Here is a 20,628-nt window from a genome sequence, read left to right on the forward strand (position 1 = left end):
CTGAACCATAGAAACAACTTTTTTTTTTTTTTTTTTTTTTTAAGCACATATGAGGAGTGTATTTCCAAAACATGCTAAATCCGTTTGGTAGAATTCTTCAGAATCTATATCTTTTTACATTGAAACACTATCGCAAGTGATAGTTCAAACAGAATTTACCACAGAAAATAATGTGTTTTAACAAAAAATAATTACAAAATTTAACGTAAGAGATTCCATAGTATACTCTTCCATATTCAATTCAAAATCAAACATTTTTGGATTTGGCATGTTTTGGAAATACACTATTCATACTAGCTAAGAAATCAATTGTCAACTCTGTGTTAATCTCGTTTCCTCTGTTTTTAAATATTGACAAATAATTTGGTGAGATAGAATTTTCTTGTTCAGCTATTCGTATATCAGCATTGTTCCAATCATTCAAATCAGATATTGCAGTCTGAGATGCGTCACCAATATTTTGTAAGGGGCACAGAACAATGATCCTTGGCAGGGAGAATGCACAAAATATTCACGGTTTATAATTTCCCCATCCATTAAAATAATCTGAAATTATTTTTTGCTGGAAATTTGTTTTGTTATATTAGTATATTGTCGTGACGACTGAGGAAAATCAGCATCTTTGTTTCAATTTCTACCATATTTTTTTTATCAAATAATCCGAAACTGGTCAAAGTTGTAACACTAAAAATAGATCATTACTAGGGGCAGAAATAATCTACTCCACTGCTTTAGAAAGCGTAGTTTCTACATAGCTTTCCGGTACTCCGAGATTTTCAACTTCCGCATTGCTTTTACTGTATTGAAGTAACTTCTCCCAATTTTCAGACCCATACCTCACTTCTGCTCTTACCACTAAATAAAAGTTCAAACAAAGTATTTTTGACAGAACGTTACTATATAGCATTTTTCTTCAGATCTGCCATATAGTTGTATTTAGTTTGTAATAAACCAAATAGTTTTAACATACAGTTATTAAAACTAAATAATAATGTTAATTAAAAACTAGTTCACAAGAAACCAAAACAACATGATACGTAATCAAATGCAGTTGAGTTCGTTCCTCTACTCGCTGCATTAACTTAGATTTTAGGGAAATTGTTTTTCTGGTAACACTGTAATTTCTATGGATGGCAACATTGAACATTCTTCAGGTTCATATTTTCTGTTGTAGAATAGCATTATCTATGATTGTGGTAACTTGTATTTCATTATCTCCTTTCACTGATGAAGAATCAAGCAAAAGAAAAATGGTAAATTTTGTATTATTTTTTAGTAAGGCAGGCTCTTAACCTATATTGTCATATATACCGTAAACTGTAGTAAAATATTATTTCTTAAAAAAAAAGTATTGTAGAACATTGAAAACTGAATTTATTTTGTTATACGAAACACAGAAATAACTTCACTGTGGACAGTGAAAAATACTCATATAAAATACCTTCTCTTTTAAGTTAAGAGCAACATGGAATATAAACAAACCTTGACTGAATAAGAACAGGATACATCCGACTGAATCCGATTCTGAAATGAATGTTCTTTGGCAGTCGGCCATGTAGAGAGCTGTGTATACGAGTTAGCCGTTATATAGGTTCAGCTGTCTCATGGTGAAATGTGCACTAAAGCATTTTAATGCCAGAACGTTAATTTAATGCAGGTTTTGTAATGAAAATAATAATAATAATAATAATAATAATAAAATAAAATAAAATAAAATAAAACGTATTAACACTTTTCTACTAACTATATTTTGCTGCTTCCATAGTTTTGTCGTTCTGTGTAGGTGCACATATTTCATATGCTCAAATACGACCCTGGTCATCAGTCATGTTAAAAGATGGACTACATTTCTCTTTCAGAAGCACAATGTTCTTAGATAAAATTAACAGACTTATGCTTGATTTAAAAGCTTTTTTTTTTAAGTATATACAGTTCTTTACGAGTGCGAGCAGAGAACTTTTCCAGGAAAGATTGGAGTTTAGTTTCTTTTAAACATTGTTGTACATTTCTTCTGTTTTGTGAATTCTGAAGTTTAGCCTGTATATATCAGATAAATTATACATTCCTTAAGTGATTGTTGCCTAGGGTTTAAATAAATGAAAATAAGTAAATAAAAACGTGTGTGTGTGTGTGTGTGTGTGTTTTACTTATAATATGTGTTACATATGACATATAATATCAGTTTATTTTGCTCCAAGCAAGTTCTTACTCACTTATCTAGAGTAGCTAGTTGTACCATTAAGTCAGTAAAACAGGGGTAAAGTGGTCAGTTCTTTTTCCCTTGTGGCTTAGAAAAGTACATAAAAATATTAGAATAAAAAGATGAAATAAATAAGAAAACGAGAATTAGATAAGGGGGCACCACATATGCAAGAACTGAATAATTGTAGCTGCTTTACTCAGATATGACTTGCACATTTCATTTCCTCCGATGTAAATGACTTTCACTTCCTTTAATGTCCAAAATCTACGTACTTGACAGAGGTAAAGATGTTTATAAAATGATAAACATTTTAAAAGTTTATGATACTGTTTTAATATACAAATTAATGTACAGCTTTGATTCATTAATCGTCAAATCTAATGTCTATATATTTTAATAAGTAAATGATAAAACTTTCTTTTAGCTCTGCATGCTGCAGCATTATCAGGAAATGCTTCCACTGTTCAACTGTTGGTAAAACTTGGTGCTAATACAGAGTGTGTTGATTCCTGTGATCATACTCCTCTTGTACAAGCGTGTGAAGTTGGTCATGCAGACGTTGTAAAGGTACCGTTGTTTGAAATAGTATTTCTAAATAACTTCCTAATTATTTGTAGAAAACACTTATCATTTTATGTTTACACAAAATTGATTCCGATATTTCTGATTATTACACTATTAGTTTTCCAAAGACAAAACATACGATGAAAGAAATGAATGATATAACACTGTTAAAATTGTAAAAGGTCAAATAAAAAAAGGGATAAGAAGAAGAAAAAATAAAAATAACAAACAAAGAGATAATTAAATAAATTAAACTTTTAGTGTTTTATTTATATTGACACGTTTCTGACACAACTGATTACCTTTATCATCAGTGTTCATTAATTTAGGAGATGAGTTTTATATCTATTCATGGATGTAAAAGGTTATAAGAGAAGTGATAGAAATAAAATTACGTGGTAACCCCTTGAATAGAAAGAAAGGTTTAAAATTAAGTGAAACTTGGAACATTTTATTACAATAAAAATTGCGAAGAGAAATAAATAAATAAATAAATAAATAAATAATCTACCTTTCTAAATCATTATCACATTAGTAACACCATTAAAACATCTTTAGTAACCATATTGTATACCTGTAACATTTTAATATATTTTTCTTCGATTTGATTCAATTCAGGATCGTAGCCGCACATTCTGAATTAGGTATGAGTAAACTGAAAATAACAAGTAGTTCTGTATCTTTTACAGACCTACTTATGTTAGTAATAAACATAGTGAAAAGTCCCGTATTTGACAGCAGCAAATGTGAAATCAATAGTACTTATTCAATTGCTCGGTTTACATTCAGAATGGAAGAATTTGATTTTGCTTTGTATAATGTGACGAAAAGTGTTAACTTATTATTGCAGTAAACGGACCTGGACTGGTGTATCAATCGAATAGTCAATTCTCTGGTATCTTATCCATTATTGATTTTGTATACACGTTTTTATTTTCTTTCTTTTTTTTTTTCTTAATATCAACACATTAGCAATAAGAGTGTATTTTAATTAGTGATACTGATAGAACGTATTGTTACATTGCAGGCGCTGAAGGCTGCTAATGCGAATCTAGATTATCGAGATTCAGAAGGCCGCTCTCCTTTGCATTGGGCAGCTATTGGTGGTCATGCTCATGTATTAAATATATTTGTAAGTTTTTCATTTACAATAATCTGTCACTAGTTTTGTATGTGTGTTTGCTTCCTTAGGTATGATTGCTTATCAATAAAACGCGAGTAAATAATCTTTCCTCCGTTGGTTTCCGATGATGTTTTGTTTTTGCATTGTACAAACTACTTTTTTCAAACTTCAGGCTTATCATTCTATAATTATTCTGCTGCCACTGACAAATCACTTGTCGCATGTTGAAAGATTACCATGCATTACAATTCTACCTAATCATTTCGTTTTGATTTAATAGATTGAACAATTGTAATTTTTTTTTTCTCGTGCCTATTGATATTCTTCCACCACATCTTTCACAATATTCCTTAAAATATATTTTCTTCCAGATAGTTAATTAGTTCCTTCTCACTTCTAATATTTTTATTTTATCTTCTATTATTTCTGACTACCTTACTGATTTTCCGTTCTATATAGTTAATACTCCACATTCTTCTCTGGCTTCACATTATACAGACCTTTATTTATTTCTTCTGCTTTTATTAGGTAATGTCCCTACAGTACAATATTCTATTGAAATATTTGATTAGTTTCTTCACACTATTACTTATCAGATATCAGAAAATAATCACTCGTTCTATTTTATCCCTTTTAAGTTCAATAAGTTGCCACAGTTCTTTTTTTTTTTTTTTTTCAATGGCAATTGTTTTCTTCTTTTCTATACTTATTTTTGCTCTATATTTTTCATACCTTGAGCATATCTAACATTTTCATTAAGAGTTTTCAATCATTCACTCAATATGCAACAGAAATCAATAAAGAACAACGTAGTAGTAGTATTTCCCCTTTCCGATGTTTTAGAGCTCCACGATAATTTACATAAAAGTCATTCTGTTTTGATATAGTGTTATGTATATTTTCTTTGATACTTTTCCATAATTCTTTGTGTTTGGGATTAAAATCAGTTAAGAATTTGGTCGCTTCATTTGGTGTAGATTATCCTCTTCTAATTGAAAATATATGTTTCACGATAATTTTCGTAAAAAATAAAAATAAAAATAAATAATTTGAAGGAATACGAACTCATATTTTGTTTGAGCTACACAGTGGTCCCTTTTGAACAGTGTTTTAGAAAGATCAATGAAGAATAAAGAGTCTATTCAACCAACTCCCAATTTTAAAAAGAAATTTCACGATAACTTTTTAAAGTTTATTCCATTTTCTATACATTATGATATGTGACAGTTTCACAACATTCTAAAGTAAGTTAAACTACATAGCAAATTTCATTGTGATAGTTGAAACAGAATTCAACAGTGTGTAACAATGTCTCTTTAGAGAATCAAATAGTAACTTCAGTTGTGATGATAGACAAGTAGATGTGTATTTTTTTCCGCTATTCTGTGGTTTTCGCGTTTTGGGCAACGCTACATGGGTTGAAGTGAATCTAATTTGAACAGCTCAAATATTCGATTACCATCCTCCCCAAAACAAAACAAAACAAAGACGTTGGATAAAATAGAGAATTTTGCTCGACATTAGGAAAATAATGTTGGTCAACAGACATTCCGAATATATTAAACGGAGCTTGATACATGTTTTTAGAACGATATAGTAAATAAAAATATATATTTTTTTTGGAAATAAAAGAATGTAATTCAGTTATTCATTTCATAAAATTGGGAGATTTTTGTGGCGTTTGTTGTAGTATTACTAAAACAATATTTCAATAAAGCTATAGCAAAATTTAAGTAGGGAAATAAAAATATATATTTTTGTTAAATTGAACTAATAGTAGACGCGAACTGAAATATTATAATTGAACTAATAGTAGATGTAAGTTAAACATTTTTTGACGAATTTAATTATTATATCGATGGATACTGAAAATAAGCACACATTTGGGAGTTAGGGGTAATATTGCCTATTTTTCAAAGATAAACCATAGAAATAAATTTATATTTATGTAACGCCTTAAATATGGTGAAAATTATTGTGCAATTAAAGAATATGGTGGAACGTAATAAAATTCTTTCATATTACTTTCCTTGCTTTCAATACTTGGGTATAGATTCTTCTAGATAGTTTTTCTTTTGCTGCATGCGCAAATAATTGCTTAGAGATATGCCTGCAGATTCATATGTTCCCCTAAATAAATATTTTCAGTAAATTTTTTAAGAAAAAGAAATCGATTTTTATAGCATATGCTGTGTGTGTTGTTAGAATTTATAGATATACTCATACAGTTTGGAGTTAGTGGGAAGGATGAGTGGGGCCTTAACCACGCAGAGTATTACTAGTATCAATTGAAACGAGAGTTAACTAAGCTTCTATTATTCTTGATGAGAATTTGTATGTCTATCTGTATGTTCCACAATAATTCTTGTAAAACTCACCATATTTTGATGAAACTTTGTGTCTTCCTTCTACTTGCACAAATAACATATTGTTTGGAGTTGCAATCTAACAAGTACAACGGGAATAAAAGGGGGTAAAATCCACCCCGTGTTTCAAGCTTACCTATGTACATGCAAGGCAATTTCCTAATATAAACTACGTAAAAAGTCTCAATTATGACAAAACTAAGTGTATATTTTCTTTTATGGCATTGGAAATATCCCCACAGCTTAGGATTAAAATTTGTCAAGAATAAAAATATGATTAATACCCCGGCCCGTAATTTAAAAATATGTTCCTCGATTTTTCGTTAAGAAATGTCCAATTTTGGCGTAATGTGCCATACATTTTCTTTGAGGATTTCCAATTATCTTCTCTGCATGGAGTTAAAATATGCAAAGAATAAAGTAATGAACTTATCTTTCTAGCATCCTCTCAACGATTCTTTTAGAGTTGAACGATAAATTTTCTAAACTTCATTCGATTTTCGTACAATATAATGTATTTTCCGTAATCCGCAGTGTTTGGGATTAAAATAAGTTAAGAATTCAGGCCTTCGTGTGGTATAGATTACTCTTCCCCTTCCCCAATTAAAAAATATCTTCCACGATAATTTCCATTACAACTGTGATATTTTGGTATAAATATGTCGTACATTTTCTTTAAAGCTTTAAAAAATTCACTCTGCAAGGAGTTGAAATCAATAAGTAATAAAGTAGTGGAATAATTCTCTCTCCGATATGTTGATACAGTATTTTGTATATTTTCTTAGACCCTTTTTCGTAATCCACTGTACTTGGATTAAAATTATTCAAGAACGAGTTTTGAATTTAGTCCCTTATGTGGTATGGATTACTCCTCCAACTCCGATTAAAAATATAATCCAAGATGTCTTTCGTAAAATGTATTAGATTTTCATGGAGTAGGGCGTATAGCTGTTGAGGCTTCACAATCATTTTCAGTACTTGGATTTAAAATCATTCGAGAATGAAAGAGAGAGAACCTCCTTCCTTCAGGTTAAAGTATATATGTTTTGTGATAACTTTTGTAAATATTACTCAATTTTAACACAATATGGTGTATGTATTTATTGACATTTCACATAAATCCACTCTCGTAGTTGAAGTCAATGAAATATCAGGATTCACATATCCCTCATTCCTCCCTTCCCGAAGACTGAAATAAAAATTATATAGTAAGACTATTCATGGCTTTGGATTGATTATTTTAACAAAAGAGACACTGACCAAAGCTTAAAACCCACTTTATTTTAAATTATAATTTGTAACTGTTTCGGATATCTAGCATATCCTTCTTCAGACACTATCGAAAATAAATGAAAATACAGACATATATATAAATATTGTTATGACAAAGTTTAAATTCTGTCTGAAGAAGGATATGCTAGATATCCGAAACAGTTACAAATTATAATTTAAAATAAAGTGGGTTTTAAGCTTTGGTCAGTGTCTCTTTTGTTAAAAAAATTATATGATAACTTTCGTAAAAAAAAATAAAAATAAAAATAAATAAATAAAAAATAAAAATTAAAAAAATACAAAAATGCAATTTTGTCGAGTATTGTATATTTTTTTAGGAGAGTTTTTAATCGGTTTTAATTGCTTGTAGTTGAAATAAGCCAATAATAAGAGAGTGCGTTATCCTCAATTTTATAAAATATATTTTCTTGAATATTTATTAAACACATTCAGATTTTTATAGAACATTGTCGGAGATTAGAGACTTATTCCTATAGTTTAGGGTTAAAATTAGTAAAGAGGAGATCGCTGGCTTGAACAATGCACAGCATCACTAGTTAACTTTACAGAATATTTTGAAGTTTTTCATAATATATGAAGCAACAAGAAAGAACAGCAAAACTTAACGGAAGTCATTTTATATTCATCATCATAGGTATTCTGCCACTTGGCAGGTCACTTGCTGCAACTGAGAAGCTTCCATGTTCCACGATCTTCCGCTAACCTCTTAATTTTCGCGTACGGTTTCTCTGTTTTGATATCGTCCATTCCTTCGTAGTCTCCTTCCGTCCGTCCGTAGTCTCTTTCGCCCTCTCCCTCTTTCCTGCCATCATATCCTTTAGCACGTTCCTCATGATGCAGTTCCTTTTTGGCCAAAGTCCCAACCAGTTTCTCTTCCTCTTCTTAATAATGTCTAAAATAGTTCTTTTCTCCCCCACCATTTCTAATACCCTCTCATTCGTTTTTCGTTCGACTTAGCTAATTCTATCCATTCTTCTCTGTACCCATATTTCGGAAGATTCCAGTAGTTTTTCATAGCTTTTCCGTAATGTCCATGTTTCTGACCCATACAGCACAACACTCCACACGAAACATTTTATGAGTCTTTTTTCTCAACTCTTTATTCAAGGTCCCAAAAAATGGTCTTTTCTTTCTCCTAAACGCTTCTTTCGCCATTCCTATCCTTGCTTTTATTTCACGTTCACACTTCATATCATCACTAATAATACTACTCAGGTATTATATATAGAAGGATATCTAAAACAGTTATATTTACATTACATGATTCATTCTTAAAGATTTTTTTTCTAAGCTCACTCCCACTTTTTTAATTTTAATAAATAACTTAGACAATGAAGAATATAAAAGCGTAGAAAGTAAGCCAGGCAGTATCTACTAAATAAACTAGTAACTATTTCCGAACTTTTTCTACATGGAGTGCGCAATTGATATATCAATTCTTGTTCATTCAAATTTGTACACTATTGGAGAGGTCTTGAAAACAATTATTAGGTCATACAATAGCACTTTGCACGTACTGTCTGACTCGTTTTCTGACTTTTGATGTTCTACATTCTCTATCATTTACTCTCTAAAATTAAAAGAAATATGGGGCCGAACTTAGCGAAGAGCCTTAAGTAGTAAAATCTTAGGACGTTATAGTTGACTTAAGTTGTATTACTTAAGAGGCAGCGATACTTTGGAAAAAAAAAAAATCAGAAGAAGTCAGTTTTAGGATGAAGGTGAACTACTTTTTATTTAGAATATCAAAACAAAGAGCATTTTGTACAAAATGTTACACTAGAGAAAATGTGTATATTCAACATGTTTATCAAATGATGATGCAATTAATCTATAGCAACATATTGCTTACTGATAATAATAAAACGAAGAATATTTTGTACAAGAACTTGCTAAGAGACCAACATATTCAATATGTCTAACAGATGATAACTGAATTAATGTATAGAGTATTTTCTTTACTATAAACAGTAAAACATGTTACATTTTCTACAAAAAATGTCACAATAGAGACATACATATTCAACATGTCTATCAGATGATAACAGTTAATCTATTGATATACATTGTTTACTGAAAAGAATAAAACAAAGATTATTTTTTACAAGAACTTATATATTTAACATATCTAACAGATAATAACACTATTGATTCATAGAGATCCATTGCTTACTGGTAACAGTAAAGCAAAGAATACGTTCTACAAAATGTTATAGCAGAGACATGCATATTCAACATATCTATCGAGTGATAATAATGAAACAGAACATTTTTTGCAAAATGTTACAATCCAAACACGCGATACATATTAAACATATCTGTCAGATGATAACAATTCATCTCTAGACATGCATTGTTTATTGCAAATAATAACAGAAAGAATACTTTCCACAAGAACTTGCAATAGAGACCAACATATTCAACATATCTACCAGATAATGATATACTTAATCTGTAGAGACACATTGTTTACTTATAATAAAACAAATCATATTTTCTACAAATTGTCATAATAGAGAAATGAATATATTCAACATGTATATTAAATGATGAAATAGTTAATATATAGATACACATTGTTTATTTCAAATGTTAAATTCATCTGAATAACTTTGGACAGTATGCTAGCACACTTAGGAATATTAACATTCATCTCACTTCAAATTCTGATTCCGGAATAATCCTTGCCCTTTTAGGATTTCGGCTGTTTTCTAGAGCCTTATTCACGGAGTATAAAATTACGTAGTAGTAAGATACATAAAGACATCAATGATATATAAAGGAATAGACTCACGGGAAAGAGCAGCGAAGAGTACCTTGTCTAATCTATTGCTGCTATTACTCGTCAGGTAATGGTGTGGCTCGCTGTAAAATAACGAGGTCAAATTATGTGTTGCTTTGTTTTAAAAGATAAGGTTTGTAACTCATGTTAATGTCTTTAATAATAATAATAATAATAATAATAATAATAATAATAATAATAATAATAATAATAATAATAATAATAATAATAATAATAATAATAATAAATAAGTTTTTAGTTTACCTCCCATGGTTGTGTCCTTTAAGCTAAAGGAGACGAATGATAAATGAGTGAAAATTGCGAAACTAATTTTTTTTACTGCTTTCCGGCCAGGAATCGAACTTGGACCCACCTGCACCGAACGCACACGTGCTTGCCACTAGATCAGCGGTAAGGGCTAGTGTTTTTAATGTTAATGTGGCAGTACTGAGTATTTTTAAATCACAGTCTCCATACGTGTAGCTAAGCTTTTCATATAAATATACAGAAAGGTAATTAAAGCCTACCCACCCTTTCACTGAACATTTTCACGTACTCCTTTTATTGGATTTTAAGCATATTAAAAACCAGACAAAGTGCTAGTTTAATGAATTGAAGGATTACAGATAACATTATTTTATAGTGCATGACAATTGAAGAGAAAAGAATCTACCATTTTATTAATGTACAGGCACAGTCCTACATATGACAATCTCCATTCTTTATTTTATCTATGCGAAGTTTTGGTTGTTTCAAACGAAGAAACAAAATCTTAAAAATCAACATTTAGATTTCATTTTTCACTCTAAATAAATTATTGAGTAACCGATATTGTGTTTTATTTCACTAAAATGTTTTGATATACCTGATACCAGGAATATTGTTTTCGTATTCCTAAAATGTTCTTTGGAATGTAGTTTTAAACTTCTTTTAGTAATACCAGGCAAGTCTATATGTGTAACATTAAAACTCCACAACTTGGGACTAAAACATTACCCAATTAATTAAATTTGGTGTTTAAAATCTCATTACCTATGCGAATTTTAATGAAAAATTAGGAATAAATTACATAAAATCTAGTTGCCTTGAGGGTTATATTGGCACGACATAAAGAAATTTAAGAGTATATATCAAAGACCTGCAGGGAATATATTGAGGGATGCAGAAACACAATACTTGGTTTCACATCTGTCAAAAAATTTACAAAAAACACACTAATATAAAGACACAAAAATTTCATTTGGAACCAAAATAAAACCCAAAACTGAGTTTGAAAATCTATTTAGTCTTTTAAAATAGTCAACAAGTTTGGTTAAATAAGGAATGGAAGACTTATTTTTCTTTAAGTACTGACACGACCTGACAACATTCTCTTTTCAAACAAAGAAACACAATTTGATCTCGGCATTTCACAACCAGCTTAACGAATGATCGGAGCAATAAATTGGAGAAGTTATTTGTCTATCGAAACAACGTCCCTTTTAACACTGAGGTTATATGAGACGTGGACCTACAGTTTAAGGTGAAATTCAAATCATGGTAATGCGTTAAATTTTCTTCCACCGTGAATCGAACCCGGGACCCCGTGCACCAAAGGCGCGTGCGCTAGCCACCAGACCAACGAGGAATGTAAAGTCATTGCTTTTCTTCGATGGCTAAAATAATTTATATTTCTTTGACGCTTTTATTTCTTGCTCCTATTTCAGTGGCAGCTCCCAAGTTTTACAAGAGAAGTCCATTAGCAATGATGGCAAAACCGACTTTGCTTTCCCCGCCTCAATCAAAATCAATCCCCAGCTTCGAGGCCTCCAGTATTTTTCCACTTTGAAGGTATTCTTTAAATTCTCATGTGAGGTACAAATATTACAGAAAAAAAGTACGAATTTGACATTGTGTAACCATATATTCAGTATATGCCCTGCATACAGAGTCATTTAACTTAATTTTAAATACTTGACTGAACACAAAGAATTCAAGAAGTGGAAATAATTCATATTGCCAACATTGCTCAAACTATTTATTCAAGTTAAATTTCTCAATCGCTTCTATAAAATCGTTTGGTTACATGCCCATTAACGTACGTAATTATTAACAGTGTACAGTACTCAAATGGACAAACAACATCTTCAGCCTGTAAACAAGTTACTAATAATGCAAATGTAACGTCGAAATGTACAGTTGTAAAAGATGTCTTTAGAACTTTGAACACATTTCAGTTTTCCAAAGTAAGTTTCAGTTTAGCTATGGGGAATGGATTGCTCGAAATGCACCGTGAGGATAGCCAAATGTTATTAGTAGCAAAAAAGATGCTAGAAAATTTGGGGTGTACATCAGTAACATTAGTATATCTTAATACTGGAAAGACAGTACCCAACCAAACATGTAATTTTAACAAAAGTAATACATACATATCTACAGTGAGTTCGCAACCCAAGGCTGTTTTCTTGAATGGTAGCGCAGAAGGAAGTGAAAACGTTTCGGAACACAATAAAGCAAACGCAGATGTTATTCTCCCAATTTCTCAATGCGTGACACGACAAAAGAAACATGCACATTCAACAGTAGGCGCCCCGAGCAGTAGTATGCATGTGACCAATCGACAAAGGCGATTACCGGAAAAACTCAGGAATAATGATTTTTTTTATGTAACGAGACTATAATATCACTTCTAAAGTAGTTAATGGGGGAACATGTCTCTAAATTAGATGAAAATCTAAGCATCAAAGAGATGACAAATGCTCCACTCATCAATATAGATACTTCTTCTAGGTCAGTAGACTATCAATTAAACCAATGTAATACAGTTGAACTAAAGGTACTACATCAGAATATACAATCCATTCGAAACAAAATAGATGCACTAGACATATTAATTAGAAACGACAGTGAGCTGATCAACCCAGATGTAATTTGTATTACCGAACACTGGTTGAGGGAAGACGAATTAGAGTATACAGTCTTCCCAAATTACAGATGTGTTGGTGGATTTTGTCGGACTGTCAGTAAGTGCGATGGTGCTCTGTTTGTGAGGGAAATATTAGAATATAAAGTCAAAAACAACAGCATGCACCTAAATGAGGAACAGACATTTGAGCATGCAGTTAAAGAAATAGAAAAATCTGGATTTAGATTCATTATAATAGTCTTGTATAGAACACCTGACAACTCCTTTCCCCGGTTCATTGAAAAATTAGAACAACTGTTAACAATAGTTAAGAAAGAAAGTAAATCAATCGTATTATGTGGCGACTTAAGTACTGATTTTCTGACACCATCAAATTACCTAACAATATTTTCAAACACTTTACAATCCATCGGCCTACAACACACTATAAACACTCCAACTCGCATTACAGAAAACTCAGAATCTTGTATAGATCAAACTATAATAGATAATGAAACTACTTCCTTTAAAACAAATAATCTTAATACATCACTCTCAGACCATAATGCAGTTCGAATAAATATAACACTTACACCCCAAAATCGGAAAAGTGATAGAAAAGAATGTAAGTGGGCAAGAAACTTTCATGAAACGAACGTGAAATACTTTCAATATCTACTTAGCAAGGAAGACTGGACGGACACATTACTAGAAAATGATGTAAACAACAAATACAGAAAGCTCATTAATACCGTTAGACACTATTTCGAAATAGCCTTTCCACTTAAGGGAATAAAGGTATATTCTAACAAAACTAGATGTAACTGGATAACACGAGGCATAATTAATTCCTGCACGAGAAAGAAACAATTACACACAATTGTGAAAAAGACGAATAATAGGAAACTAAAAGAATATTTTAATAAATATAGAAGTATTCTTAAAGGAGTAGTAAAAGCAGCAAAGAAAATGCACACATCAAATAGGATAACTAAGTCAGATAACAAAAACAAAACCCTATGGCAAATAGTAAACGAACCATCAACCGTATCAAAACTGCAGAAAATAGGAATTAAAAAAAAATAATCCACCATGACCAAGAAATATCAAATAAATACCATATTGCTAACCTAATTAATGATTTTTTTTGCCAACGTTGCTAAAACATACTCAAGTAATTGTGGGTCTGAAAGCACCAACATAAAATTATGTAGCAACTCTAAATCTATATACTTAATACCTACCATAGAGTTAGAAATAAGATCGATTATTAAAAAAATGAAGACGAAAAAATCTTCTGGACCCGATGATATTCCTTGTTATTTACTTAAAATATGTCTAGAATATTTTCTTATACCGTTGACTAATATGTGGAATTCCTCCCTTGAAATAGGAACATTTCCAGATCTTAAACTTGCAAAAATAAGACCTATACACAAAAAAGGATCAACTACTGACCCATGAAATTATCGTCCTATCTTTATTCTATCTGTTTTCTCCAAAATTTTAGAAAAAGTTATGTATAACAGATTGGTACCCTTTTTGGAAGAGAATAATATTTTCACAGGTTTCGGTTTCAGGAAGGGCAGTTCAATTAACAATGCTGTCGTTGCTTTTCCAAGTGATATATATAAACCGAGAGAGAGCAGAAATAAAATGTACGGAATTTTTCTGGAACTCACAAAAGCCTTTGATCTTGTTAATCACAAAATTCTATTGAATAAATTGCGTAATTATGATATTAGAGGTCATGCTAATTTGTGGTTCCAATCCTATCTAAGTAACCGCATGCAATATGTGGAAATAGGTCCAACCAAGTCAGAGGTGACATACATTAGACACGGAGTTCCACAAGGATCAATATTAGGTCCTATACTTTTCCTTATATATATATATATATATATATATATATATATATATATATATATATATATATATAATATTAATGATCTTCCCGATTATATAGTTCCCAACAAAAGCGTCCTTTTTGCTGATGATACCAACATTTTAGTTGAAATCTCAAGTAAGTCTTGCTCCGAGGAATACATATTTAAGAACATGACAGACAGAATTGCAGAATGGGTAAAAGCAAACCAACTCAACTTAAATACAGTAAAAACTACTATAATGAATTTCAATGAAGGAAAACTAAACTCTCTAAATATACATCAAATACGTATAGACGGGGAACTCATGCAGGTATCTGACACTTGTAAATTTTTAGGGTTAAAAATAAACTCTAAGTTAACATGGGATGGACATGTGAATGATTTGTTGAGGAAACTAAGCACGAGAGTCTATATTATACGTAAACTTAGTAAGATTCTAACTACGGAGACATTGAAAACAACCTATTTCGGCTTGATCCAGTCAATTCTGTCGTATGGAATCATTTTCTGGGGTTAAACCTGTCATGCGATAAGAGTATTTACAATGCAGAAAAAAAGTGTTACGAATAATGTTATCAGTTCCGTTTCATACACCAAGTAGACCACTGTTTAGAAACTTAAAATATTACCATTGCCGTGTATATACATTCTCGAAACAACGTCGTTCATACATATGAATAAAATAAACTTTCAATTCAATTCGGATCTACACCAATACAACACAAGAACAACCAATCATATTCATATACAAAATTTCCGTCTAACAAAAACTCAAAATTCGTTACACCACACGGGAATAAAACTTGATAATAAATTGCCAGACTGGGACAAACATATGTCAAACTTACAGTTTAAAAGACGTCTCAAGTTGTTACATAAATATCTTTTCTATATTTTAGATGAATATTTTCAGTCTGATCTTTCTTTGTAATGTAAGTATTAAGATTTACTTGAATGTGGAAATATATAAAACAAGGTACAATTTATATTTTTAAAAAATACTTTTAGTTTAGTTTTATTTATTATTATTATTATTATTATTATTATTATTATTATTATTATTATATATTTTGTATTATTATATATTATTTTTATAATATTTGTATTATTAATTGTAAGAATGTATCTCTTGACGAAGCCATGAACGCAAAGTTCTTACGGCGGGAAACGAAATAAACAAATAAATAAATAAATAAATAAATGATACGAAGGATTAGGGAATGATAACAAGATAAACTATTCTCATTTCATATATTTATAATATTTATGAACTTGTAAAATAGGGACACAATATTTTCGTGGTGAATTAAAATGTAGGTATGCACTCGATGCTAAAGCAAATGTATCATTTATTGATCGTTCATTTTCGGCACATATACTCCTACCGGGAATTGAATCTTGATATCCCATGCTGATTAGTATTTACTAACCATATATCCACGAGGGAGCTACAAAGTATGTGTGCAGTTCTTTTAGCGGGGACTGAATTTACTGAATCTCTCATGAGTATTCTTCGCCTTAAACCTACCGTACGTGACTTAACAATTGTTTATTCTCTGCTTATTGGTATTTTATAATTATTTACTTGAATTGCAACTCTAAGACTTATTTATTTGCTTAGAGATTCGCAACAAAATAGTAACATTTCAGAGGTAAATCAACTTAAAATGTGGTGCAAGACTATTCATTCACTCCCTAAATGTTTGCTTGAATAATAATAATAATAATAATAATAATAATAATAATAATAATAATAATAATAAAGTTAACATTACGTACCATTAGATTCGGGTATTGAAAAATGCATCAGAAGAGTATTTTACTTTTTTTCTTCATAATAATCTGTATTTAAGCGTCACAAAGAATACTTTAAAGGACGAATTATTTCACCCTTGAAACAACATGAGTCAGTCTTTTCCCCGACAAGCTGTCTGTGTTCCTCCCACTTTCATCGTGTGGAGCGCGCAAAACCAGCAGAGAGCGAAGAGCCTTGCCTTCTCTCCTCTTTCGATTACCACTTCTCCCGCTGCCATAAGGAGATTCCTACACGTCAAAATAGTGATTACATTGCAGGTAAGGGCAGCTGTTTAAAGGGCTGTTCTCCGAGGCAGGCTAACGCGAGAGATAGCGAAGCTAGAACAAACAAAAAGAGGTGACATCAAGCGTCGTGACTTAAATCATGTTGCCAAATTCCTCATGGATATCAATCAGGGTCGTAGACTCCATATTAAAATAACTATGTTTTTGGTTCAGTCGCACCTTATTCCTATACAGAAATAAGTGTCCATAATTTTTTTTTTTTTTGAACTAAAAATCACGTAACTAGGTGACTCTCTTACAGAGCCGTCTCTGTCCTATTTTTATCCTCCATGAACAAGGCATCAGAAAAGAGACCTGAAATTTGAAAGTGCAACGATTCTTTTCAGAAAAATTTTGATCTGATTTTAACAAAACTTCTTCGAATAGTTGAAGGAAATAATGTAAAGTAATGAAAAATTGTAACACCGTCTGGTCGATAAGTTGTATCTGTATGTTTTTAATGGAACACTATGAGCAACATGTTCATTGTTTGTATTGTCATAAAAAAAAGAAGGAACAAGAAAAAATAATTTAATGTTAAAAAAAAGTATCCCTTTTCTGTTTCAGTTCCCTTTAGGTATTGCTGACTCTTAATGGTAACGAACTTATCTCTGAAACCAACAACTACAGCGAAATTGTATAATTCATTAGTATTATACACATTGTTACTTAAATAAATAAAAACTATACATAAATCCTTATTATCTCCTAATTTTGCATTATTTATTATACTAGGTTCAAGCAGAAGTGGATTTAAATCCAAAAGATGATTACGGAAGAACGCCGTTACACATGGCTAGTTATGGTGGATTTACTGATTGTATGTCCGTACTGATCGAAAATGGAGCAAATATAAACGCCCAGGTAAATATTCACTTGCGTTTGAGATATTGTTAACAGCGCCGGAAATGAATAGCAGATTATTTTCTTTTTCTTTTTTCTGTCTTCCTTTCTTATACAATATTGAATAATCTACAAGTATAACATACGTAGTTTTGATTTTCTGTGAACGTAGTGAACTAAATAGAACATGAAACGTGATTAATTGCATATTTGTTTGGCTAGTAATGAACAATCTGTAACTATTACCACGACATAATTCAATCTTTCATAAATGTAATGAACTGGGTAATTAAGATACTCCTACATATGTGTCCAATATCAATTACAAAATCAATATCTTTCTATGTCAAAGACACTCGTATTGCATTATGCAGAAAATTTCGTTTCTATCTGGTAAGTAGAAGGAAGCAGAAAGGTAATAAAAACAATGGGGAAACTTGAAACATTGAGATTGAATTAAAGTTCTTTTTCAAGGAAATTATAATTGAAACAACATTAAAAAGTTGTAATGTTATTAAACGAAAATTTATGTGGTTTGTTTTATTTCGATTGGCGTTTCTCAAACTGTTTTTCAAGTGGGGGAGCACTGTTATTAGTCGGAATGTTCTACGGACATCCCTATTCATGTTTCATTCGGAAGCAAATTTATTTATTTATTAATGATTTGAACCCTATAACAGCATACTTACATTTTTAAAATAGTATTATTCGTATTCCATTAATTTTGTGTTAGTATTAATAGAAAAAAATACATATGGAAGGCTATCAAAAATATTTTAAAATGACTTTTGACAAGTAGTCTTGGTGAGATGCAGAATTTCCTTGTTCAACTATTCGTATACCAGTATAGTGCAAACTAGATGTTGCAGTCTGAGATGCACCATCGAATATTTTATAAGGGAAGCAGAACAATGATCCTTGGCTGGAAGAAGACACAAAATATTCACAATTGATAATTTCTCTAGCCATTAAAATCATCTAATTGTTCTTTGCTGGAAATTTGTTGTGTTCTATTAGTATATCGTCGTGAGGACTGAGAAAAGTCAGCATTTTTATTTTGATTGCTAGATTTTTTTTTAAAAAAAAGTCAAATATGATCAAAGTGGTCCCGGGGCAAATTGCCTACTGTGGTTTCTGCACATCTTTCTGGCATTCCGAGACTTTCAACTTCTGTATTGCCTTTACTGTTTTGAAGTACAATTTCTCCCACATTTTCAGACCAATACTTTACTTCAGGCTGATACATTTATATCAGATACCAAAAGTTTTATAACTTTTACCTTGTTAAACTGGATAAAGTAATTATGCATATAATCTACACCTGTTAGAGGTTCTCAAGTATAGTGTATGATATGCAGTCCACTTAAATTTTACTTTCTTTCTCTCTCTCTCTCTTTTTTTTTTTTTTTTAACTAATGAAATGTTCAATTTGAGAGAAGCACAAGGCAGATCTCGAACTTCGCGGACTATTGAGAAACGCTGCTTTATATTGTATGATAACTACATTGAAATGCCTAAGATGGGTAAAACTCGATGTTCAAATGAAAAATTTGCAAAGGGTGTAACGTTAAAGCCTCTGAACGAAGCCTTTGGTTAGGTTAATATAGGAGGCTAATGTGAAGATGATTTTTTTTTTTTAGTAGGAAAATGGGTAAACAACAGTCCTTACAAAATTGAATAGGTCGAAGATAGATCAGAATTTCTTTCAAACTTCTCCTCATTGGAGCAATCCACTACCGTCTAGCAGAAATTAAGAATTACATTAATCAGAAATTGAAAATAATGTAATCCGTTACAAACTTTCAAATTTATAAATTTACTAGATGAACGTGGAAAAATAGCTTTGTATTAGATATTTGAAAGGCATTGGTATATTAACTCCCTTTTCCCCTTCCTTCAGGATACATATTTCAATCGAAATGAAATGGTGAAAACTAAGCTCGACTCAAGTGCTAGATAACATATGTTCACTCGTTTCTCTCGTCTAACTGCTTCAGTGTGATTTCCTCTTACTCTGTTGTCCTATTTCTGTTGTTGGGCACATCATGCTTAGTTTTCCTTCTTAAGTTTGTTCGTTTTCTGGCTATGGCTCACGTTGAAAGTCTACGTTAGAAACAATGGGTAATATTTTGTGACATGTAACAATGAAAAGTTGATATTTAAATATAATAATTAATGAATTCATTGTTGCAGCATTTTTTTTTGTATGAAAGAAATCAGTCAATATAAAGTTCATTCAACGAATCTTCTGATCCTAATGTAAACATTGCAGAATGGTATTACTCCGTCAGTTATCGAATGATTGGCTATCGTTCAGCGCTTCAGATCACGTAGGCTACTTGTACCCTGTTAGTTTAAACTGTGATTCATGCATGAGTCAAAGCCACTTTCTACGCATGCGTATTCTCTTTTATTGCATTAATTCAATTTAATTCTCAGGTACAGCGTTGCTTATGTTACTTAATTGTAAGGAAATTGTATTTCTGGTACTGAGCCTTACAAGCAAAACAGAAACATTGAAAAACAGCTTACTAGACGATGAACTATTTTCTCCTGCCGCGTGGATGTTCCAAGGCACTTGAACCAATAAAATGAAACAATC

The 20,628-nt window shown here is 31.1% G+C and overlaps 1 protein-coding gene across 1 annotated transcript in view; it reads left to right on the top strand.

The window, feature by feature from the left end:
- LOC145694263 (uncharacterized) overlaps nucleotides 1-20,628 on the top strand; it is a 462,080-nt gene that overhangs the window by 188,534 nt on the left and 252,918 nt on the right. Inside the window, exons 9-11 of the mRNA XM_081770360.1 lie at nucleotides 2,628-2,770; nucleotides 3,795-3,899; nucleotides 17,919-18,047. Of these exons, the coding sequence (XP_081626486.1) occupies nucleotides 2,628-2,770; nucleotides 3,795-3,899; nucleotides 17,919-18,047 (377 nt within the window). The remainder of the gene's footprint in view (nucleotides 1-2,627; nucleotides 2,771-3,794; nucleotides 3,900-17,918; nucleotides 18,048-20,628) is intronic.

The sequence above is a fragment of the Thermobia domestica genome, chromosome 1, assembly GCF_964235325.1.
Source record: "Thermobia domestica chromosome 1, izTheDome1.hap1.1, whole genome shotgun sequence".
NCBI lineage: Eukaryota > Metazoa > Arthropoda > Insecta > Zygentoma > Lepismatidae > Thermobia > Thermobia domestica.